The following is a 25402-nucleotide window of genomic DNA, read 5'->3' as shown; positions in this document are numbered from 1 at the left end:
GCACTGCGGCAGTATCAAAGGTCCTAAAACGCCAAAAACAATATCTTTATCCCCCCACCCGCCCCCCTCTCTCTCGGATCGCAAACCACGGCGCCTTATCGTTTCATAGGCCGAGCGTCATGGAAACTGATAGACCTATCTATCCGTCGGGCCCGTCTAACGCTGATAGCGGGGGTGGGGGGGTGGGGGGGGGGGGGGGGGTCAATTTCCCCCCTTGGCGGTTATCAAGTTTTTGAGTTTTTGAACCGCAGGCCTTGTGTATTCCCGCTTGTCAAAACCAGGCCTAAAGAGGCCGAAGCCGCGTCCCTCCGCACCCCCCCCCCCCCCCCCGTCCACCCCCCTCGCCGGCCCTCCATTGTGTGTCGAGCCAGTAGCGGCGAGAGAGAGAGAGAGAGACAGAGAGAGAGAGAGAGAGAGAGAGAGAGACAGAGAGAGAGAGAGAGAGAGAGAGAGAGAGAGAGGGAAAATAAACCTTGCAACGGTGCGGCCGCCTTTTTGACGAGCGTGAAAACAGGGGTACGGGGCGGGGGGGGGGGGGCTGTGCAAATGAAAGCAATCATCCTCAAACATGCTGTGCCGTTTTTCTGAATGCTACTCCCGATAAGCCAAGGAGGAGGAGGCCCCGGCGTTGTTGAAGGCAATTTGCCGCAGAGTGTTCTCTTTTTTTTTTCCCTGCTTTCCCCTTTTCTCGCTCTCGTTTTCACACACACACACACACACACATGTACATACAAACACACACGACAGATCCCAATCTTTGTGCGCTTTACCTCTCAGACATGGGGAACGGCGAGGCGGCAGTGAGGCATGCTGGATTTATGCTAAGCTATCGGCACAGAAACGGGCAGCTCTGGATGGCAAACCTCGGAAGAGAGGGAACATTTTTAGAGCCAGAAATAGCTGTGGAGGATAAGAGCTCCGGAGTTTTGGAGATGCTGCCCAGTCATTGTGGAGAAGGACCATACCTTGCCCATGTAGTCGGGTTCTATTTCAACCATAGTGTGGCATACCCAGTGGTGGAAGAACTATTCATATCTTTGACTTAAGTAAGAGTAGCAATACCACAGTGTAAAAATAATTTGTTACAAGTAAAAGTCCTGCATTCAAAATCTTACTTAAGTCAAAGTACAAAAGTATTAGCATCAAAATATACTTAAAGTAGCAAAAGTAAAAGTAGTCATTATGCAGAATGGCCCATTTCAGAATCATATATATCATGTTAATGGACTATAATTATTGATGCATTAATGTGTTCATCACTTTAATGTTGCAGCTGGTAAAGGTGGAGCTAATTTGAATTACTTTATATACTATAACCTATAAAAATATAAAATAATTTATTAGTTGATTTATAATTTGTATTAATAATCTGAATCTGCAAAGTAACTAGTAACTAAAGCTGTCAAATAAATGTAGTGGAGTAGAAAGTAGAGTTATAAAGTAGAATGAAATGGAAATACTCAAGTAAAGTATAAGTAACTCTAAATTGTACTTAAGTACAGTACTTGAGTAAATGCACTTAGTTACATTCCACCACTGGGCATACCACAGGTATCTTTAGAGATGTCGCAATCAATTTTTAAATAATAAGCATAAGCATTAACTAACCCTTAACTTAGTGACCCGTATTGTAAAGTGTTACCAAATATGGTAGCTAGCTAGCTAATGTTGAGCTATGTTAAGTTATTAAATGCTAGCACAGCCACAGTAGCCTGGTTGGCATCTGCCATTCATTTAAAGACTGTCCATCAATCAGATGGTATTAATTAGCCCTTTGCGGGGCAGGATTTTCAATAGTCCAAATATGTCAATATATAATTACCATTTCACTGAAAAAGGGCACTTTGGCCAATAAGGGCAAAGTGGCAGGATCTCAAGCACCTGCAGCAAACCCCTCTGCACTGTCTGCGCTAATATCTCGAAGTCGTTGTATTTGTTAGAAAGGCGTTTATTCAAGTGTCTGATTGGCAAATACCTCTTTATGTTAATTTGCATAAATGGATTGGAGGGGGGAAACTGAATAAATAAATGGATCGGAGACTGATTGGAAAAGCTGTAGCCGATATTGAGCATTTGGAAATGGAGGGGAATAGACTGGGAGTGTCTTGCAACTCCAATGGGTGGAGAGTTTTTGAAATCGGGCCTGTACCTGTATTGATCTTCTGTGATCAAAGGATAGTCTTTCCACTCATGATCCCATTAGCTACGTAAGCATGAGTCTGCTAATATCAGCTATGTCCAAGACAGGTAATGTGGGTGTAAAGCTGATATAAATTACAGGCATAGCAGATATCAAATATGAAAAGGTAGTGACAACAATTCCATACCTAGCCAACGAGCGTGGGAGGTAACCAATTCCCTTTATAGCATTTCAATGGAGATCATGTTGGCTCTAATCATTAGAGCAAATTTTTTCGGTCGGGTGTAATCCCTTTTTTGTCGTACAAGTTGACTAGGCGCTGGTGTAATGAGATAAGTCGCATGATTAGAAATTGCCTGTAATTAGAGATTAATCAAATAATGCATTCGCACATCACTATGGAATTTGACAAAAATAACTGTCAATATGATGGACACGGCAGAGGATACTGTCCTGAGAAAATCATTACCATTGTTACAAAAAAAATGACTGAAATTAAGAACTTTTTTTTACCAAGACATCCTGAAAGTCTTGAGGATACAATAAGAACTTTGGACCATGATTTCCAGAGTAACTGCAAAACAAGCCTTCTTGATTGAATAATATTTCAAATCTAAACTACAGTAACTCCAAGTTTATACATGGCAGCCAGAATAGAACATTAGTTCAATGCCACTATGATTACACCTGCGTAACCTGGTACAGTGGTATAACTAAAAGAACAAAAGATAAGCTTCAAAAAGCTCAGAACAAAGTAATAAGGGTCGTCCTTCATCTCAGTCCAAGAACACACATTAGCTCAAACCATTTTAAAGAGTTGAATTGGCTCCCTGTTGAAGGTAGAATTCAACAGTTAAAACATATTATGGTCTATAAGATTTTACAAGATCTATGTCCAAATTATTTTACCGGGTATTTTCACTATGTTCGGGACTCTCATGGCCTGAATACGAGGGCTAGTGTATCTAACCTGAAACAACCCAATCTAAAAAGCAAAGTAGGGAGAAGTACATTTCTCTACACAGAGGGGGAGGAGTGGAATAAAATCCCAAACAAAATTAAATCTGCCCATTCTCTGAATAGTTTTACAAAACAACTGAAAACAGTTTCGACTGGTTTCTGAACTTGTGTGTTTTTTTTTTATTATTTTCATAATTGTATAATATTGATGTTTCTGTTAGGTGTTTCAGTGTAAAAATTGGAAATTAGTAGCATATGTCACTCCCTTTTCCTGCCTGCCTCCTAGCCTAGACCTCAGGACCGCAATGGAAATAAGTCATGTGACCTTATTGCGATATCCTGATGAATTTTAGTACTGTATGTACATTTGTACATTGTATTTTAATTTATCGAATAAAGTCAATCAATCAATCAGACAAGGCAGTAAATGGGCCATATTCTTTTTTTCTTCAAAAGGAGAATGAGTCCACTGAATTCTAATAGCAAGAGAGATGTAGAACGCTCTAATGGAATAAAGGATCCAGATGTGGGGGATGTAACATCTCAGTGACTGTCTCTTAGTAACTATCTGAAAGCTGTTTTAACAGCTTCAAGCTCAGTTTTTTTTTCATTCAATGAGTCACATCGATATATATATATTTTTTCATTTAAAACGTTACACATAAGAAATAGTACCAAGATAGATTTGCCTGTACCTCTACTCAATATATACTTGCATCCTTACAAAATGACTGTATCTTCTGCTCTCAAAAGTCACTAAATATTTTTATGGAAATTTCTTCCATATGAGCTTGCCCCAGATCCTCAAGCAATACCCCCCCCCCCCCCCACACACACACACACACACACACACACACACTCTACCCATTCAAATACCCCCCAAGAGTCCCAAGAGTTCAGTTCCTATCAGTGCCTATGGAAACTAGCTTCCCGATTGGTGTTACCTGACAAGATATGCAACAACTGCCGCACCATTTATTACCCTAAAGCCAGTGGAGTGATGGTCTTCATATGGAATGAACTAACATAAAGAAACTATCCACACAAACAGTCACACATTCACTCATGCAAACCATTCTCGCATGCCAAAGCATTGTGGCGCACTCCTACAAACTTGGGCCACATGGGATTACAACACACAATACTGTATCTGTCTGACTTCTAAGTGGTGAGATGTTATGCTATGCAGGGGAACTACCTCTCCATCTGCTGCAGAGGAGGTGGTAAAGGAAGGCTAATCAGAAACACACAAATGGATGTCCTATTGAGCGGAATGGGAGCAAATGAAGGTTAAAGTGCTTCATTATTTATTGAGGCCATTTTAGAAAAATGGAATAGAAATAACAGGATAACTTTGCATTAAATAGCTTGGAAATAATGTGGGAATTAGAGGGGAACAGGCACTTTTTAGAAATGTAAATAGAGGTCTTGGTAATCCTGAGCGGAGTGCTTCTCTCTGTTCAAGCTCTAGTCTATATGCCCCATCTTACAAATGCACGGCCCCCAGGAATAATCATGAATCGCTTTGGAGCTGAGCTTGAAATAGTTCTACACCATAAACCTGCCATCCATTTGTAATTGTAGATTCCACACAGAATTGAGGCAAATGTTTGTGTGGAAGTAGCTTTTACGGATTTCCAATCAGCGCAGCTAGATACAAATCAGCAGGAAGTCATAGGTTGAACCGCTCCAAGCCAAGAACGATCCACAACTGTACAATAATCAGAACACAAACCACACATCATACCTTCACTGAATAAGACTCTCACACTCACAGATAGAGAGATAATGGTCTGTTGCTCTGTCCCTTAGATCCACAACGGAACTGACAATGTGCTAAGTCCTTACATGTGATGTGTCATGGTGATTTTGCTGTCACACACAGGATATGAAGGCTGGCAGTAACCTAGGCAACAGGGTCAAACAAGCATCTGTAGACGCAATTGTAGGCTATTTTCCCTGCTGTCATTCGGTTTTACTGTGGTTGCGGCCCGGAGGGTGCAGATGTAGATACAGGGAACAAGCCTTCCCAATGTTCTCAATGGGAAAACCCACCTTAAAACACAATTTAGTCATACTATTTAGAGGGTGCTCCATCACTGGAATCATATTCCTATGTAAGGGGGGCTTCCCTTGGCCCAATATTCCCTCAGCCCTTTGTTTGCCTGGTCCTGACCAGAGACACCCACAGAGCGAGAGAGAGAGAGAGAGAGAGAGAGAGAGAGAGAGAGAGAGAGAGAGAGAGAGACAGACAGACAGACAGACAGACAGACAGACAGGCAAAGAAAGGGAAAGAAAAAAATCTAAAAATGCCACTGCCAAAAATGCTGAATCTGCTTAAAAAAATGTGGCAGCAATTCCTCAAATTTAACATTTCAGCATAATTTGACATTATGGTGCATACACGATAGCTCAGTATATTGTGTTTGATAGATTGGTTTGTAAAGCAGCATGTCGGAATTTAAGTACAAATACTGTACATCTTTCCTGATATAAGGTTGCAGCTTCAAAGTTTGGGTGAGGGACTACACTCACTCACTTCACTATCATATGCTGTTTGAATGCATCTAATGCAATATTACAGGAGGGTGGAATGCTCACTACTGTTCAAAAAGATGGTGTTATGGGTGCTGTTCCATAAGGCCATTGGAACATGAGGAACATAGGGCTAAGGGACCATAAGGCTGTTGGAACATAGGGAACATAGGGCTAAGGGACCATAAAGCCATTGGAACATGACTAACATTGGGATGAGGGAACATAAGGCCATTGGAACATAAGGAACATAGGGCTAAGGGACCATAAGGCCGTTGGAACATAGGGCTAAGGGACCATAAGGCTGTTGGAACATAGGGCTAAGGGACCATAAGGCCGTTGGAACATAGGGCTAAGGGACCATAAGGCCATTGGAACATAGGGCTAAGGGACCATAAGGCCGTTGGAACATAGGGAACATAGGACTAAGGGACCATAAGGCCGTTGGAACATAGGGAACATAGGGCTAAGGGACCATAAGGCCGTTGGAACATGGGGAACATAGGGCTAAGGGACCATAAGGCCATTGGAACGTAGGGAACATAGGGCTAAGGGACCATAAGGCCATTGAAACATGAGGAACATTAGGTTGAGGGAACATAAGGCCATTGGAACATAAAGAACATAGGGCTAAGGGACCATAAGGCCATTGGAACATGACTAACATTGGGATGAGGGAACATAAGGCCACTGGAACATAAGGAACATAGGGCTAAGGGACCATAAGGCCGTTGGAACATAGGGCTAAGGGACCATAAGGCCGTTGGAACATAGGGCTAAGGGACCATAAGGCTGTTGGAACATAGGGAACATAAGGCTGTTGGAACATAGGGAACATAGGACTAAGGGACCATAAGGCTGTTGGAACATAGGGAACATAGGGCTAAGGGACCATAAGGCCGTTGGAACATAGGGAACATAGGGCTAAGGGACCATAAGGCCGTTGGAACATAGGGAACATAGGGCTAAGGGACCATAAGGCCATTGGAACATGAGGAACATTAGGTTGAGGGAACATAAGGCCATTGGAACATAAGGAACATAGGGCTAAGGGACCATAAGGCCATTGGAACATGAGGAACATTGGGTTGAGGAAACATAAGGCCATTGGAACATAAAGAACACTGGGCTGAGGGAACATAAGGAACATTGGGTCAACAAGCCTTGATATTCTATGAAAATATAACATTGTTCACAACAGTGTTAGGATTTTGAACAGGTTTGATGTCTGTCCAAAAGTGGTTTATTGTGTTGTCACTCCTTAATGGAAACGTGCAGAAAACCATCAGGTAAACTATGGGGTGATGTGTGTTGCTACAAAGGTAGAAAGAGAGAGTGCAGTGCAAAAGAGGTGGTAGGAAGAGAAAGGTGAAAAAGGAAGCAAAGCAGTGAATGCCTTTTTCCAAAAGCTATACTAACAGATGGCCTTTGAAAGTAAGGGTGAGTGGACAAGCACAGCACATGCCATTTTGGTCAATATGAGATTTCTGGAAGCGCTTCAGACCTCCTGGAAAAGAGTTTGTCATCTGAAAATGGCTGGCAGCTAAACAATAATGAAGGTGATGAACTCTGATGGCCTCATCATCAGGTGTCTTTGGTTAACCCTTCACTGGCCACTTCAAGCAGCCTTTGGGTGCGTTCACACCAAGCATGTTTGAGAACAATACCATGTTCTTCAAGAACGTCCTCTTCTAAGAGAACTGTGGTGTGGTTGTGTGAGTGAGAACTTTATGTGAACCAACTACAGGAAACAACCCCAAATGCAAGGTTTCATATTAATAGATGGATGATGATATATTTTAGCCAGCATTTACTCATGCTTAGAAATACTAGCATAACAAAATGAACCAAGGGCAAACCTCAGTCTGGACTGATGCTCATATTCAGCTATTTCTTCATAGGTTCTTAACTGGTATCAACCCCAGAGAGGGTCAAATTATTTTTACATAATAATCTATAATAACATTATATAAGAAAGGAGTTCAAGCCTTTACTGACTGGTAATAATATGAATGCTTGAACCCCTAATTACAATGTAGAAATGGGTTGCAGAAATGGGTTTGGCTATCTATCAATATAGTCCTGAGTTTCTAAAATTTTATTTGAAATATATTGTTTACTGTTTGTAATGTGGAAAGCATGCAAATTAAATTATTTTAACATGCTTATTTCAACAGAAATTGTTGAGTGAAGCATTTGCACATCAATATCTATCATTGGTCCAAATTTGATGTGTCTGCTGGTCACCAGCTCACGGCAATTTGAGATGCGGCAGAAGAACAAGGATGAAGTTCACTACATGGGGACAAGAGATGGGAATGACCTGGTTGCTATTGGGAAATGTTTGGAGCATATGGTGTTACAGTTATGCAGCTGTGCAGAGCAATTTTACTCCAACTCACAGATGTGTTACATGAATGTTGACAAACTGGGAAGCAAAAGTTTCAGACTTAATCATTCAATGTGTTCATGTGAAATTTCCAAATTGGAAATGAGTTTTTCTGATGAATGAGCCTCTCCGGTACTTTTTGGCAATTGCAATAAGCTATTTTTGATGACATCTAGATGTTACCAATACTTTGGTAACACAACTAACACTATTGTCTGCATTCAACACATGCAACCTGCCAACCTGGAACTAACTTTATTTAAAGAAAACAGAATTATGGTGTCCTGGTGGCTCAGTGGTCTATGGTAACCGTAGGACGTCTTAGGTTCGAATCCGGCCTAGGACCTTTGTCACATACTGTCTAATGAAGCAGAAATGCCATAAAAATGATCTTAAAAAAAAAGAAAAAGAACATAGAATTAAACTGCTTATGTCTAACAGGCCCGAATTTAAGAAAATTACTGTATTTTGCTCAAATCTCAACATATTAACATTTAGTTTGGTATATCTATTTAAAGTGAGGTTTCTGACCAACCTGAGGAATTTCAAGTGGACTAATTACTGTCATGATTTTACAGTCAGTTGAACTTTCAGTGCAACGTCAAACAATTGATAGGTTAGTAACTTTTTTGTACTGATCCCTTGGCTTTTCACAAAGGCACACCAAATTTGGTGAAAAAATCTAAAATGGGGCTGAAAATGATAGATGGGCATTATGGGTCCTAGAGACAAAAGTGTTCAGTATGTCCAGATACATATCTGTACCAAATTTCACATCTGTACAACTAACGGCGCAGGTGTTTAGGGCATATTGTAGCGCCCCCTATGGGCCAGTCAGTACCATTCTTTGTGTCCAAGTAGTGAATGATCAGGACTATCTATGTGCCAAATTAGAAGAAGGTTACTGTGCAATAACAATGGGGTTTTACTGCTAGACCTACTATAATAATAATAAACTAGCACAAAAACAATAAGGTTTCAGCCCTATGGATTTGAACCCCTAATTACAGCAATGAGCACAGGCAAGTCCATCATCCTTAGCTTAAATTACAGGGACCTTTTGACCCCAAGCCCCAGGCAGTGTGAACCTAAACGAACCAAATGAAAAAATACAAAGACCAAAGAAACTTTTCCACTGTGGTACAGACCAAAGAAAACCGACTGTAGATGTGATTTTACCCTTAGAGAAAACTATGTTTGCTGAAACTATAGCAAGCAAAGTCAGGCCCAGGTGCATTCACAGATGGCGGCAAACAAACAAGGCCTTTTACTCAAGTTTAGAAGTTATTTTCAGAAATTTGTCATTTCAGTCTAATCTAGTCTTGTTTATTCATGCAGCCCTTTATCACAGTCAAGTCTCAAAGGGCTTTACATGCCATCATATAGCATACTACATCATATATATAGTAGCTACATACAGTATACACTACCAGTCAAAAGTTTGGACACGCCACATTTTTCCACATTTTGGAATAAAAGTAAAGACATCAAAACTATGAAATAACACAATTATGCAGTGACCAAAAAAGTGTTCAACAAATCAAAACTATCTTATATTTTAGATTCTTTAAAGTAGACTTGATGGAAGGGCAACAGCTTTGGAAAGAAATTCATACATAAGATCAACTTCACTATCTATATTTGTCTAAGAAACTAATTTCAAGCATTTAAGCATAAACCTTTAGATCAAAATGGCTTTAAGATCATGAAAAACATAGTATATTCAATCGGGTGTGTCCAAACTTTTGACTGATAGTGCATACACATCCTATACATCCTATACATACATTGTTTACTACATCATATACATACTAGACATCATGTACTACTCACTCATGCCTATGGTCTTCAATTCACCTGACCTGCATTTCTTTGGACATGCAAACTCCCCACAGAAAGGAAATGGGCGGAGATTCAATCCCACAACCTTCTTGCTGTGAGTCGACATGTACTAACCACTGTCAACAGTCCATGAGTGAAAATATCCATAATACATTTTAGGTCCACTCTAACCCAATCCATTGTCATAATCCAAATGAATGATGGTGTTACAGATTAACAGATTCAAACTATAGATTCAAATATATTGCAACAAATAGGGATCCCATATGTAAAACTGATGGGAATGGTGTTATTTTTGCTTAGCCAGCTTATAAAAAAGCTCTAAAATAATGTGAAAAATATTTGCTACTCCTCTGGCAACTCTCTGAGAAACTGACCAAGACTAGCTTGAGTAGTTTTGCAATCAGTGACTTTTGGAAAGCGCTGTGACAGATCCATTAAGGACTAATGCCCTCTAGCATTAAGGAAATAAAGCCACAGCTGTTTTGGGCCATTACTGCAAACCACCTTACCATCTCGACTTTATAGTTGATAAACTTCGCAGTCCCAAGGGAGCACTTATGCACAGGAGATAAAACAAATGTAATTTGACTCTGCTGAATGTCTCTCTCTCTCTCTCTCGGTCTCTCTGGAAACTATTAAATGGAGACGCCACGCTCACCACCTGGCAAATAATGATGATGCATCCGTTTGATGGAGACAAGACGCAGATGCCATTATGTTCACTGGGACTGCTGAGTTTTGGCTTTACATATGCACTGGAATAACACTTGCAGGGTGCGGTGAGGATGTCTAATCGTCGTTATTAGGATTCAGCCTCTGACATCCACGTCCATCAACGGCATCAATGTGCTTCAGTTCTCTACAAACTTAGCTTTTACTTCCCCTTAGAACTTCAGAACACTTTTTATTTTACCTTTTAACGTTTTTCATTTTGTGCATGACTGTACAGTGTCCTTGGGTACTGTGAAACGCACTAAAAATAAAGCATATTATTGCGATGATGATAATGATAATGATGACGATAATGACGATGATGATGACAATGATGATAATGATTATTATTTATTTATTTTATTTATTTTATTTTTTTGTATATATATATATATATATATAATGAAAGGGATGAGAAAAAAAATTTAGATTCAGTTACAGGCATTAAGTTCTTAGAGGAAGAGGGATGTCTTGAAAACCAGACAACCGGAGAGGAACAAAGTAACAAAACTTCTATATTATAGTAGCATTTTTGAACCCCATTAGAACCCCCCCAAGTCTAACCCTTTGAAATAGGGGTTATTCAAACCATCAAAACCCCTTGTACCATGTAATTTGCTGAAAGGCTTCCTGTTCCAGTCTCAAAAGTCACTGCGCTCTATTAATAGTGTTGGGCAAGTTACTGAAAATTAGTAATTAGTTACAGTTACTAGTTACTTCTCTCAAAAAGTAATTGAATTACTTTACCAATTACTGCATAATAAAAGTAACTCGTTACTAGGGAAAGTAACTTTTGCGTTCCTTTTAAATGTCTGCTTCAATTCTCTTATTACACATAGCTATATTATTTTAGTGTTGCTGTGGCACAGTGTGGGACAAGACAACTGTCACATTATATCTATCATTGTACCCATTATCACTATGATGACAAGTAAGTAGTGGAACAATAAAACACAATAGATATGTTTTGATAGGCGTATTTATTGTAGCCTCGACAGGCTTCAGATCAGGCATTAGTTCACTGTGTGGGCTGAGTTACCGCACTGGTAGCAGTGTTGCCAACTAGTAGCTATCGGCTGCTCAGAAAGTCGCTAGAAGTCGCCAGATGATCAATATATAATGCGAAGCGGAGTAGCCCGTTTTAATATAAGTGCTGACTCCGCCCACCCAGGCCAGTTTCGGCGTATGCCAGTGACAATTACAAGTGGACCCTATCCTACAGTCCCTGCTCTCAGCAGAGGGAGGAGCTACACTGTGATCATCAGACTCTCTGGATTAGACAAGCAAGTAGAGAAAACCAGCATCAGCCAAACCAATTTATTGCCAAATGCTTTGGGATTCAACACATTAACTTTGCTTCTCATGGTCAGAAAAAGTCTCCAGATTTGTCGCTGGTCGCTTTTGAGAAATAAAGTCTCAGGGAGGTCGGTCGTCTTTTGATTCACTTGCTCCACCGTAAAGTCGGATGGTTACTCGTTACTGGATAATCCAGTAACGAGTAACGAGCCCATTTAAATTTCAGTAATTGTAATTGCGCTATTTAATTTGAAAAAGTAATTAGTTACATAACTAGTTACTGACAAAAGAAGTGGAATTACTTTGTAACGCGTTATTCCCAACACTGTCTGTTAATATAATATATTTTGAACCTGCTAAATGTCCATGCACATTGCCGGATATTCATCTTCCAGACCGGTCAGCCTGGATGTCAGAAGTTGAGGATGAATGAGCTTCTGCTGTGTGCCTGGTGCAGTGAACTCCAAGCGAAGAGAGAGAGAGAGAGAGGGAAACAGAGGGAGAGAGAAGAGCGACAAAGAGGGGGAACGCAGCATGGGAGTTGGGGGGGATGAGATTTTTATCCTGCCCAACAGTGAGGTGAACTTTCACATGCTTCCCCTTAGCTCATGTCTCCAATCATGAGTCCCACTCCTGTTTAGATTTGAAATAATGAGGCCGTACGGGATTTGCGGGGAGGTCTGAATGCTGAGCGATAGCGGCGTGGCTGGCGGCCTCAGAGGGGACGCCCCGATCTGTGAGTCTGCATGTGAGACAGCGGATCAGCCCCCTATGGAAAAGCCTATAAGGTATGCGTCTAGATCTCTACGATCTCTGTGCTGATACGACACGGAGACATCTGTGCTTCCTCGGGGGGGGGGGGGGGGGGCGGCTGGTGCTCTACGGAGAGCGGTGGCAACTGTACTGGATTAATCTTCGCGGCTCAAACAAACCAGGCTGAGAAAGCAGTCTGGGACAGGCAAGGCATCTTAATTATGAGGGAAAAACAAACTCACTTATCCAAACCTCAAACATTCAAAAATGCTGGGCTTCCCAAATGGGTATACAATATAAGAACACTATGTCGTGATGTGAAAATTGTATTCTACCAAATATGGAAGGTTGTTATGAATGTCTCGCATGTGACACTCCACTCGATTTTGGAACGTGTGTGAATCCGCGTTATATATTTTGAATAATCTTTTGCCTGCTATTTCAATGTACGTTGCTTCTCTGAACGATGTTAACTCAATTCGATCCTTATATCTCGTGGGATTCAGATTACCTATAGGCAGTGGTGGAAAGTAACTAAGTACATTTACTCAAATACTGTACTTAAGTACAATTTTGAGATACTTATACTTTACTTGAGTATTTCCATTTGATGCTACTTTATACTTCCACTCCACTACATTTCAGAAGGAAATATTGTACTTTCTACTCCACTACATTTATTTGACAGCTTTAGTTACTTTTCAGATGGAGATTTGACACAATGGATAATATAACAAGCTTTTAAAATACAACACATTGTTAAAGATGAAACCAGTGGTTTCCAACCTTTTTGGCTTTTGACGTCTTACAAAAAGCAGTGTGTAGTCGGGTCACATTTCAGATGTCTATGAGTTGTTAACAGCTCCACCAAATAGTGATTTTTCCCTCTAAACCTCACATGGTTTAATTTCAATAAATGTTCAAATGATCCAATATTTCAGCAAAAATCAAAGATTAGAGAAAAAGTCCAAAAACTGAAAACAGATTTGTGTATCAGAACTTTGTTTTTTCTTCTTTCCTCTCCCATTAATCATCTCACGACCCCTCAGATTTATCTGGTGACCCTTTGGAGGGGCCCTACCCCTAGGTTGGGAACCACTGGACTAAACTAGCTAACTGTATATAAAGTAGTTCAAACTAGCTCCACCTCCAGCAGCTACAACAGTAACATGCTGCTTACACACTGATGCTTCAGTATTAATAATCTAATGATGTCATATATAATAAAATATCAGTCAGAGGGACCAAACCACTACTTTTACTTTAATACTTTAACTACATTTTGCTGCTAATACTTATGTACTTTTACTTAAGTAGGATTTTTCATGCAGGACTTTTACTTGTAATGGAGTATTTTTACATTGCTGTATTGGTATTTTTACTTAAGTAAAGGATCAGAGTACTTCTTCCACCACTGCCTATAGGTTTACCAATCCAAATATTGTTAACAATATGGAAGCACAAATATACTTCTGAGAGATGCTCCCACTCTGACCTTTTCATCCTGTTTTCCAATCCTAAGGTGTTAAACAGTTGTTAAAGGGGCAATACGTAGGATTTTTACTGCCCGTATAGCACAAACAGACCGGAATCTATCTGCAGGGGGTTGATAGAGTTGTTGATCAATAGCAGTGACTCAACGATTACTTGGCCAGCTGCTGAGCTGAGATTTCTCACTTTCTCAACAACTCATTTTCTGGCCTGTACTCCGTAACACCCCCCCACCCATTGGCGTTTCAAGACCCCCCTTCCGCCTCCTGCATATATAAGACCTGCCACGTCTACTGAAATAAACGGTAAGAGACGGAACACAGACTGTCTGGCTGGGCTTTTTCTGTGTTTTTTTTTTTTTTTTTTTTTGTTACTCCCATCAATTTAACTCCGCACTGACAAATGTACTCCATTGTGTGCTAATTGCCGGTACGTGCTCAATTAAAACAGAGTGCTTAAAAGCTTAAAAGGATAAGTTAGATATAAGGAGAGAATGAAAAGCTAGAGGATTTAAACAATGCGGCTCCGGTTCTCAGAAGCAGATGCTGTCCAGTGAAGTTAGAAGTGTTAACGTTAAGTGTTTTAAACTCTTGCATAATGAAGTGGTCCCATTGCCTATACCTCTTTTTTTCAACTTGATCACCAGTACAATTTGTATAATAAAGACATCGGATCTAAAATATATTGGCATTCACGTTGTACCTGTTGGGAAGTGTTCGTTGATGGCCCAGTTGTCCACCTGCAGAGTAGCGTTGCCCCCGTTCCTGGTGAAGCGGACCACATGGTACTTCCCATCATTCACCGGGGTGCTGCTCTCCTGCACAGTGATATCCACCGTGCCGATGTTGAACGTCACACCGATTTTTCCTTGTTGCTGGAATAAAACAAGAAAACAAAATGATTCAGTATAAATGAGATAAACTTTCACCCTATGACTTGGACTCCGGTCAGACTCAAGTCACAGTTTTAATAGCTTGAGACTTGACTTGATGCACGAAGAGAAGACTTGAGACTTGACTTGACTTGGGTTCTGGTGACTTGGGACTCGACTCTGACTTGTACTCTGATGACTTGATGAAAAGGTTTCTAAAGTCTTGACTTGAGATCTTGTGTTTGTGTAAATGACTTAGATTGAAAGTGATGAGATTTGTTCCAGCAGACGACTGAATTTAAATTCTGTTTTCTGAATTTGTATGGAATGATTGAATTTATTGAAGATGAAACTGATTATAGAAATCAAACTCATGATGCTCTTACTCTTAAGTTTTTATCCTATTAAAACCATATTGCATTGAAAAGTCCTAGATATTTAGTTTTCTTTAAGATATTAAATTGATACTGGACTCTTGATTTGTTCTGACTTGACTTGGTGATCCACATTTAGACTTGAGACTTGACATTAATGACTTGGACTTGACATTAATGACTTGGACTTGACATGGTAATCTACATTTAGATTTGAGACTTGACATTAATGACTTGGACTTGACTTGGACTTGACTTGGTAATCTGCATTTTGACTTGAAACTTGACTTGAGACTTTTGCCTCAAGACTTGAGAGTGACTTGGGACTTGAGCAAAGTTGACTTGGTCTCACCTCTGATAGATACTATAAACTTGATTAGCCAACACATGTGAGTGTCCTTACAGTGCAAAAAGCTAACATCCCTGAAGTGGCTTAAAAGAAATGCGAAAGGTCATCATTGCTTTTTTTTCCTTCATCATCTAGCACAAAGCGCCACCTTAAGCTGCGCTCTGCAATGTGTGTCAAGCGGAGCTCGTCCTATTTCTTTAGATTTCTCATAAACTGGGATTATGCTCTTATCTTTGGCTACAATAAATTAACAAGGGGACAGATGATAAATGGCATGGAGGAAGATGCGTATCACCATGTTATGCATTATCACTGCTAATCAGTGCTCAGCGCATATGGGGAAACTAGGCCACAGAACTCAAGTTCACTTGGAAGACTGCAATAGTAGAGTATGGTAACAAGCAGCATCAATCCCTTTGGGCCAAATTTGAGCTTCTTGATAAGCAGCTGAAATTCTATTTTGATCTTATCGTGGAGAATCTCTGGAAAATAAGGACGTGCACAACAAGTGTGTCTTCAGATAGCACTTGCCTAGAATGGGATTGGGTATGCAGGTAAAATCCGGTTTTAACTTAAACGTTTTTCTGCCTAAACCAGAAGGAAGATCCAAAAAATATGTTTCTTCATATTTGTTTTGTATAGTTTTCTGACAGATTTAGCTTGGGAACATACATACTATGCTCAATGCTGCTAGCAATGACAAGATGATAAATAAATGGTAAATTCTCCCTGCTACTCCTACACTGCAAAAACTGACAAACTTGTTCAGTTATTTGATCTTGTCTCCAGACTTATCAAGCTTATTTTAGGATTTAGTGAAATCATCTTATTGCACTGGGCGGATCATTTTACCGCTTTCAACAAATGCGACTTTTTTTCAGGAGAACTTGTTTCAGGACATTTACTTGGTAAAAGTCAAATAGTCTTGGAGAAAGTTTCTTGTTTCCAGATTTTCTCCATTGTTTTGTGATGATTTCTTGAAAGAAGTCACATTGGCATGAATCAAATGAAATGGATAACACTTTACAATAAGGGTCACTAAGTTAAGGGTTAGTTAATGCTTAATAAGCATTAACTAACCCTTAATTAACAGTTAACTAATGTGTCTGGTAATCATTTACTAATGGTGTTCATGTTAACTAAGGTATTAATTTATACATTATTTAATAGTCATCTTTATAAACTATTAAATAATGTATAAATGAATACCTTAGTTAACATGAACACCATTAGTAAATTACACATTAATTAACTGTTAATAAATTATTAAGCATTAACTAACCCTTAACTTAGTGACCCTTATTGTAAAGTGTTACCATGAAATGTATTGAAGCCAGCAAGATTATCTGCCAGTGCAGTGAGAGAATTTGACTAAAAATATGATGAAATAAGCTTGATAGAGACAAGATAAAATCATGTGACAACTTGTCATTTTTTGCAGTGGAAATCAAGAGCATGAAGAGTCAATAGCTGAAGCATTACTTTTGATCACAGACTGTCCTGTATAGTCTAACTATAACTACTACTAACTACTACTAGTCTAACTAACTACTATACTACTTGATTTGATTTGATTTGGATCTCCTTTAGCCCATTGGCTAATCTTCCAAGAGTCCACATTAAAACATGTAAGCATACAATAAATCATAATAATACAACACATAATTGTTGACACACACATATCATATAAATGCATGCATACATACACACATATAACCTACATACATTTGCACCTATCCTGTATGGACCTACATATATACACATATTCATCTACATGTGTGTACATATAATACCAATACTCTACAAACCTACTGACAGTGCAATACAATAGTGTGATGATAACTACATTTGAATCTATAATCTATCAGAACTATGACTATCAAACAAAACTGCTTTGATGAACACTAACATAGTTATCAACTGTAATTGCCTGCGATATACTCCTTATTTGTACTGGAGCTGTTCAGCGCCTGGTGTGAAACATGAAACAAAAAATTTACATCGGTGTGAGAGCGATCGTTTATTTAAAATGAGAAAAGGCATGCAAAACACACACACACACACACACACACACACACGTCCATGTGTGAAATACGAGCCGGTATCACACAGCCACGGGGCGCGGAGCAGTGAATGAATCTGAAGACAAACAGCTTATTGTCAGAGATATCCCCATGACGGCGAGGCGTTTTTTGAAGCCCTTCAGCCGACCAAATGGCCATTTATCCTTTTAAAAACGCCTCGGTGTTTTTGCACACAGGAAGAGGAAGAGGTTATTTCACGCTATCACCTGCCCCGCATTGATAAGTGTGTGAAAGATGAAGAGGCGCAAACCCCCGGAGAGTGCGGCGTGTAAACGGCTGATAACATAATGGCACTTTTGGTTCTATACCGAGGGGAGAGAGAGAGCCGAGACGAGCGAGTTCATTACGAGAAAAGGGGGGTCAGCTAGAAGTCAGAGCGTTTGAAGAACAAATGAAACGACGGAAATAGATTATTTATTGATAAAAAAAAAAAAAAAAAAAAAAAAAATTCCGAAGCATAAACGGGGGCTTTTGTTTATCACCTTTGTTCTAGCGTCTAGAGCGAGTTTTTTTCCACAAAAGCTTTTTCCTTGGCAATTAGTACGAGAGTTCGCGGAGTTTTCTGGAATAATTACTATAACCGGCACTGGCGCCATGGTCGTTATTTCCTTTATCGCTGTCAAATAAATGGTGAAAACAAACTTGGGTCACGCTTTATTTTCCGGGTCCGCAATTTCCTAATAATAATTCCTGTTAATTTCTTAGGAGGTTTCCTGGAAAGAACCATGAAATGATGTAGTAGTTATATAGAAGATGTAAGCAGTCTGGTGGAGTCGATAAGATACTGACCATTTCTGAAAGAGTTTCCTGGAAAGAACTGCAAAACTATATTCTATTTATTGGAAAAATAATAGGCTGAGGCAAAGTCATTATTCATATAATTATATAATGTAGTTATTTGTTGAAGTCCTTCCTCTAATTCAAAATTTTCTATATAACAACTAAACACTTTCATGGTTCTGTCTTAGAAACAACAGAAGAAGTTGGAGGAACTTACCAACTACCAACTACCATTGAACTCTTTCTCTATTTTCCCTATAACTAATACATAATTTCATGGTTCTGTTCCATAGGCCTATGAGCGGCTTTCCATTGGCAGCCACACCCCGTCTCTTCTAAGACTTATTAGTCTACCTGTAGGGAACTTTACAGGAAATTCAAAGCCTTCATATTCGTGGACGGTTTTGCTGAGCTGTCACGTTCTCTTTTCGGCGACACCCCGCTTCATATTCAATTCAGTTAGACACGTTCACACCCGGGAGCTGCCCAGTATGACCCCTAACCAGGCTCTTTACTGGAGCAGCTGAGGGTTAATTAGGTCACCCAAATCAACAGAGATGGTGGTCATTGAGAACTACTCATTCACTTTGCCCACCCAGATTTTAGCAGCCGGTCTGGGGATTCAAACACGCAAATTTGTAGTCACATTCAAGTCAAATTCTCGACCGTTTAGGCCGCTGTTACAGTGTAGTTCTAGTGCAGTGATTCTCAACCTTTTTCATATCAAGGACCCCTAAATTAGTTCACATTAGGGCCACGGACCCCCATTTGTCTCTCGGACCCAAATCTGAGAATATTTTTATTGTCAGATATGATTTTATCCAGAATTCCATTACTATCTGTATGGTAGGCAAAGAGATAACAGTGAAACTATGATCAAAACAGTCATTCTTCTACATTCTGTAACTGTGTTAACTTCTTGTAAATTAAATAATGCTGAAGTTTAACAATTCATCAATTTGCTGGGGACCCCCTGGAACCTCCTTAAGGACCCCTGGTGGTCCCCGGACCCCACGTTGAGAACCACTGTTCTAGTGTATGCTGCGCTCAGTCATTACTGTGTAATTAACCCCTTGTACACTGACTTTACCCTTAAATTTCCCCTTAAGTAGCTTCAAAGTTAGAAAAAAAAATATCCTAACTGTACAACAACATCACATCCATATTCTGTATCTGCTGTTCCAACGCTTTCTTGAAGCTCTAGCTGCTTATATTGAATGAAATATTCAAATACAAGACGCCGTGTTTTTATGGCTGCACCATTACATCAAATGGAAAAAAATCTAGATGTTTGTGCATCATTATATACACATTTCCCTGTATGTAGCATATTTGGTGTCTTTGGAAAACATGTTATCTTGACTAGAAATTTAAATTAAGTTCTGTGGGTTTGAACAAAGCTTGGCCGTGCAACCTGCGTTTGTAATGATGAAACCAGTGGTGGGGGCGGCAGGGAAGAACAGGTTAAAGGAATAGTTCACCCAAAAATGAAAATTCTGTCATCATCTACTCACCCTCATGCCAAATGAAACACAGGTGAAATTTGTTAGTCCATATAACACACAGGGAGGTTGCCAGCACAACTTGGTAGCAGACTTCTCCAAAACAACTGAAGTCAATGGGGACCTGTCTTTAGAGTTCCAAAAAGACCTACAGTATATTTAATACAGTATAATTTTCATTTTTGGGTGAACTATTCCTTTAATGGCCTGTAATTTAAAGGGTTACTGAAATATCTTGTCACGTCATCTTGGTCAGTTATCCACAGGAATGAGAAAAATACACCACCGAACAACAAAATGGGCCCAAATGAGCTTGCGCACTCTCTATGTTAGCAGTGTGTCTGTGTGGCTTGACTCAGCATTGAAACACTGCAAGTTTGATATAAGAAGAAAATCAAACTATCACACCAGTCTTGCCAAGGTCAAGGTGCTAATATTGTTTGAAATGCCTTTGTGCTGGTGCGTCTATTTCCAGCAAGGCAGGTGATCATTTATTCAGGGAGCGAGGCTGGGTGTGATGCAGTGGGAGATTAAGTGAAAAGGAAAAGTAGCAAGGAATGAGTGCTGTGGAGAAATATGCCAGTGCAGAGAAACCATTATATCACTGCTGGACGAAAGATTGTCACATCTCCGAAGTCCACCTTGACGAGCAGTGGTGGAAGAAGTACTCTGATCCTTTACTTAAGTAAAAGTACCAATACAGCAATGTAAAAAAAACTCCATTACAAGTAAAAGTCCTGCATGAAAAATCCTACTTAAGTAAAAGTACATAAGTATTAGCAGCAAAATGTAGTTAAAGTATTAAAGTAAAAGTAGTGGTTTGGTCCCTCTGACTGATATTTTATTATATATGACATCATTAGATTATTAATACTGAAGCATCAGTATGTAAGCAGCATGTTACTGTTGTAGCTGCTGGAGGTGGAGCTAGTTTGAACTACTTTATATACAGTTAGCTAGTTTAGTCCAGTGGTTCCCGACCTAGGGGTCGGGCCCCTCCGAAGGGTCACCGGATAAATCTGAGGGGTCGTGAGATGATTAATGGGAGAGGAAAGAAGAAAAAACAAAGTTCTGATACACAAATCTGTTTTCAGTTTTTGGACTTTTTCTCTAATCTTTGATTTTTGCTGAAATATTGGATCATTTGAACATTTATTGAAATGAAACCATGTGAGGTTTAGAGGGAAAAATCACTATTTGGTGGAGCTGTTAACAACTCATAGACATCTGAAATGTGACCCGACTACACACTGCTTTTTGTAAGACGTCAAAAGCCAAAAAGGTTGGAAACCACTGGTTTCATCTCTAACAATGTGTTGTATTTTAAAAGCTTGTTATATTATCCATTGTGTCAAATCTCCATCTGAAAAGTAACTAAAGCTGTCAAATAAATGTAGTGGAGTAGAAAGTACAATATTTCCCTCTGAAATGTAGTGGAGTGGAAGTATAAAGTAGCATCAAATGGAAATACTCAAGTAAAGTACAAGTATCTCAAAATTGTACTTAAGTACAGTACTTGAGTAAATGTACTTAGTTACTTTCCACCACTGTTGACGAGCAGCAACAACAGGAGGTGGGTAGATGTTGTCGATTTTTGCTGACTGGCTAGAAAGGAGGAAGGCAAATTTGATTGTAAAATTGAAAGGTTGGAGAAAAGAAAAAAAAAAGAGACCACTCCAGAACATCAAGGGCGTTGCTCTAATCAACGCTAACTTCTGGCTGTAGATATCGCAGGGCAACAAGCCATATGGTTTAGGCTTGGCCGACATCCAAAATGTAATATCGCGATACTTTCCTGCCAAAATATCGCGATATACAATATTATTTCCCAGGGTTTTTTGGGGAGGTATTTTATTTTATTTCTTCCAAATTACATCAAATTTCTAGGCTATAATAATAAGAATTATTATAATTAACAGCCTAGAAATTTGATCTTACTATTCAAGCATTGGAGGAAACAATGGCCATTTGATATAAAGTGCTCATTCTATTTCCAGAAAAACGGGCTGATTAAAAAGACACATTTTTCACTTCAAGTATGATTATTTTTGTTTTTTTTACCACCACTAGTAGATTATAGGTTTATAAGTTTGTACAATTTTATTTTGTTAATTTTTTTTTCCGATTTGATAATATTGAATATCGGCCCAAGCCTAATATAGTTATCATACACTGACAGTGCCCAGCCAGATACAATGGAAAGACAAATACACACACATTCACACACAGGCCAATGTGGGTGGGAAAATATCGGTATCGGCTTAAAAAAAAACGTAAAAAAAAACGGATTATTACTTTAACTCTGGTTACAATCTACATGGGCTGGTGAACAAGGGGATGAGAATAAAAGTGGGGGTTAAAAAAAAAAAACGGGTCTACTTCATTGGAGAAGAATCGGGCTTTTGTGTGCCGAAGAGTCCCAGGGTCTGTGTTGTGGCTTATGAAGATATCAAACGCGTTGATGAGGCAGAACGGGCCTTTTAATTCGCTGGCTGTTGCCACAGCAGCCACTTCCATCCCCTGCTCTGCCTGCCAAGGCGGCCCGGGACACTGCACACACAGGCAGACGCCAAGACAGTTTGGATCTGCTGAGGGGGGGAAAAAAAAAATCCAACATTCCCATGAAGTAAGAGAGGGGGTGAGAGAGGTAAACAAGAGGGGGACGAGGAGGGAAAGAGAGAGACCGAGCTCAGGAGAGGTATAAACATCTATCCTGTCTTCCAATTCTCTATCATCTTTCCTACTTGTCTCAGGGAAGAAATAAATGCTCAAGGGGATCCGATTGGTCCAAAAAAACAAAATCGCAAAATCCACAGAGGTGCGACCAAGCCGACTTTGCTGGAGTCCCAAGTCAGTCTCAAGTCTTGAGGCACGAGTCTCAAGTCAAGTCCCAAGTCTAAATGTAGATTAGCAAGTCCAGTCCCCCACCTCCGCAAATCCAGATCACACCGGAAAGTTTGATCTCCAGCGGGTTTGCGGACCAAAAGCGGTGAAAAGTTCAGATGTGTCAAATGTTGTCATTTATCATCCAGATGTAAAAATGAATCATTTGCCAAAAAGTGCTACATTGACCTATTTAAGTCCTAACCAGTGGGGGCCATCTGTTTCAAACTGACAATGAAACTTTTTACATATTTCAACAGACTCGGGTGAAAATACTTTTGGCTCCGGTAGTTTTTCGGTTCATCTTTCAAGACACAGGCAGCAACAAAAATAGACGCACCACTTGTGAGATAAGACAAATCAAGCGCTCCTCGCTTTTTCATGTTCTGTCAAGTATTTCAAATATGGAACTTTTCCTTAACTATACTGCAGTTTGAACGGCTGTATTCAAAAAGCACAATCGCCTCTTTTAACCTCGTGTTTTCTCGACTGAAAGGTGACACGGTCTTGGCCACATACTGTCACTCTTATTCACACTGCTTCATTTCTGTCTCTGCCAATGCTGATGCTTAAGAAGAAAGTGACTGAGTGGAGCACTTTATTTTGAAGGATTTTTTATGTTACTGCCAGGCTTAATCAGTTGGAAAAATACAACACAGCATATACAATTAATTCAAAAATGAACATCTAAAATTCACAATAGTGAAGATTTACTATTACTAAAAAACAAGATGGGACTTGGTCAGAGCAAGATTACAATGATATTCTGTATTTCACATAAGCCCAACTTTTTGATACAGGATAAATATAAAATGTGTATGTGTATATATATATACATAGAGAGGGATTCAAACTGTATATATATATATATATATATATGGTCTATTTTTCGTTTCAGGCTAAATAACTTGGGGGAAAATTTATTTAAAAAAAGGAGAGTCTAAAGCAGTGGTTCTCAATGTGGGGACCACCAGGGGTCCTTGAGGGAGTTCCAGGGGGTCCCAGGCAAATTGATGAATTGTTAAACTTCACTATTGTTTAATTTACAAGAAGTGAACACAATTAGAGAATGTAGAAGAATGCCTGTTTTGATCATAGTTTCTCTGTTATCTCTCTACCTACAATACAGATAGTCATGGAATTCTGGACAAAATCATATCTAACAATAAAAATATTCTCAGATTTGGGTTCAAGAGACAAAATCTCATCAAATGGGGGTCTGTGGCCCTAATGTGGACTAAATTAGGGGTCCTTGATATGAAAAAAGTTGAGAATCACTGGTCTAAAGATGTAAATGAATTGAATGTGGAATATGATTACTTCTTATGGAATACTGTAAATGAACTGTAGTATAAAAAATCACAATCAATCAAATGCTAGAATACTATACGTCTAAGATTTCACTAAAATAGTTTTGTTGTTTTTTATACAATATTCATTCTTGTAGTAAGTACATTATTTTCTCACGTTGTGGATATTTATTGATAGCTTGCAGTAAGTATAAAAATGCTATGTGCACCGCTGATGCTACAATAATGCCCCTTTTTTCTTCATGACAAAGTCTGTTATTTGGAAACACAGAAAATGCAGGTAACAACCGACAATGACAGCTGTATCACAGTATATCTATATATTTATCTCTCCCTAAAAGGTATTTCTGTTGCCGCTATGTGTGGCACTGACAGCAGTAATAACGCCCTTACCATAATGGCACGGTAATTGGCCGGCCCTCGTGTGGGAGTAGCGGGGCTTTAGGGCCCGAAGTGTACCAGGAAAAAAAAAAAAAAAAAAAAAACTCGCCAAGAGCATCGCCCTCTGTAATTTGTTCGGGGGGGGAAAGCACATCGTGTGGTAATTGCCGTCACATCACAGATGCTCCGGAGACACGGTGGCTCTATCAGGCGTCCGTGTCCAGCAGTGAGGGAAACCATTAGTGTTTACTTTCAACGCCCCGGTAATAAGAACTTTGCTTTCCGTACTCGGGAGGAACCGTGAGCGAACGTACAGGGCCGCCATTCCGCGTTCGTTCAGATCCCCGAGACGCGGCCGTGGTATTTCCGCTTATGGGTTTGTGTTAATTAGATCCGATATTCTCTGCTGTCTCTAATATTGCGTCCTCATGCCTTTGGACGCCGTCGACTCTCACAAAGCATTTCACAAGGCGTCTTGATGAGGTGGACTTCAGAAATGACCCACTGGGGAATTAAGAAAAAACCAGTGGATTGAGTTGATTTTTTTTTTATTTCCCATGTGTTGTCACATTTAATCGTGTTACCACAGCACCTGAAAATGTTACAAAACCGTACATTTGAATGAATGAATTAAACTTTATTTATATAGCACAAGCAGAGGTGGAAAGTAACTAAGTACATTTACTCGAATACTGTACTTAAGTACAATTTTGAGGTACTTGTACTTTACTTGAGTATTACCATTTTA

General features: G+C 39.6%; 1 protein-coding gene across 1 annotated transcript in view; it reads right to left on the bottom strand.

Moving 5' to 3' along the window:
- LOC139657805 (neurexin-3a-beta-like) overlaps nt 1–25402 on the bottom strand; it is a gene marked incomplete at its 3' end in the record, with an annotated part of 49067 nt that overhangs the window by 5421 nt on the left and 18244 nt on the right. The window contains exon 3 of the mRNA XM_071535734.1: nt 14823–14994. Coding sequence (XP_071391835.1) covers nt 14823–14994 — 172 coding nt within the window. The remainder of the gene's footprint in view (nt 1–14822; nt 14995–25402) is intronic.

The sequence above is a fragment of the Centroberyx affinis genome, unplaced genomic scaffold (assembly GCF_046629955.1).
Source record: "Centroberyx affinis isolate AG114_WGS23_722 - 3 ecotype Tasmania unplaced genomic scaffold, CSIRO-AGI_Caff_v1 ptg002758l_1, whole genome shotgun sequence".
NCBI classification, from domain to species: Eukaryota; Metazoa; Chordata; class Actinopteri; order Beryciformes; family Berycidae; genus Centroberyx; species Centroberyx affinis.
The sequence above is the reverse complement of the archived record's forward strand: the minus strand, read 5'-3'. Positions and strand labels throughout refer to the sequence as shown.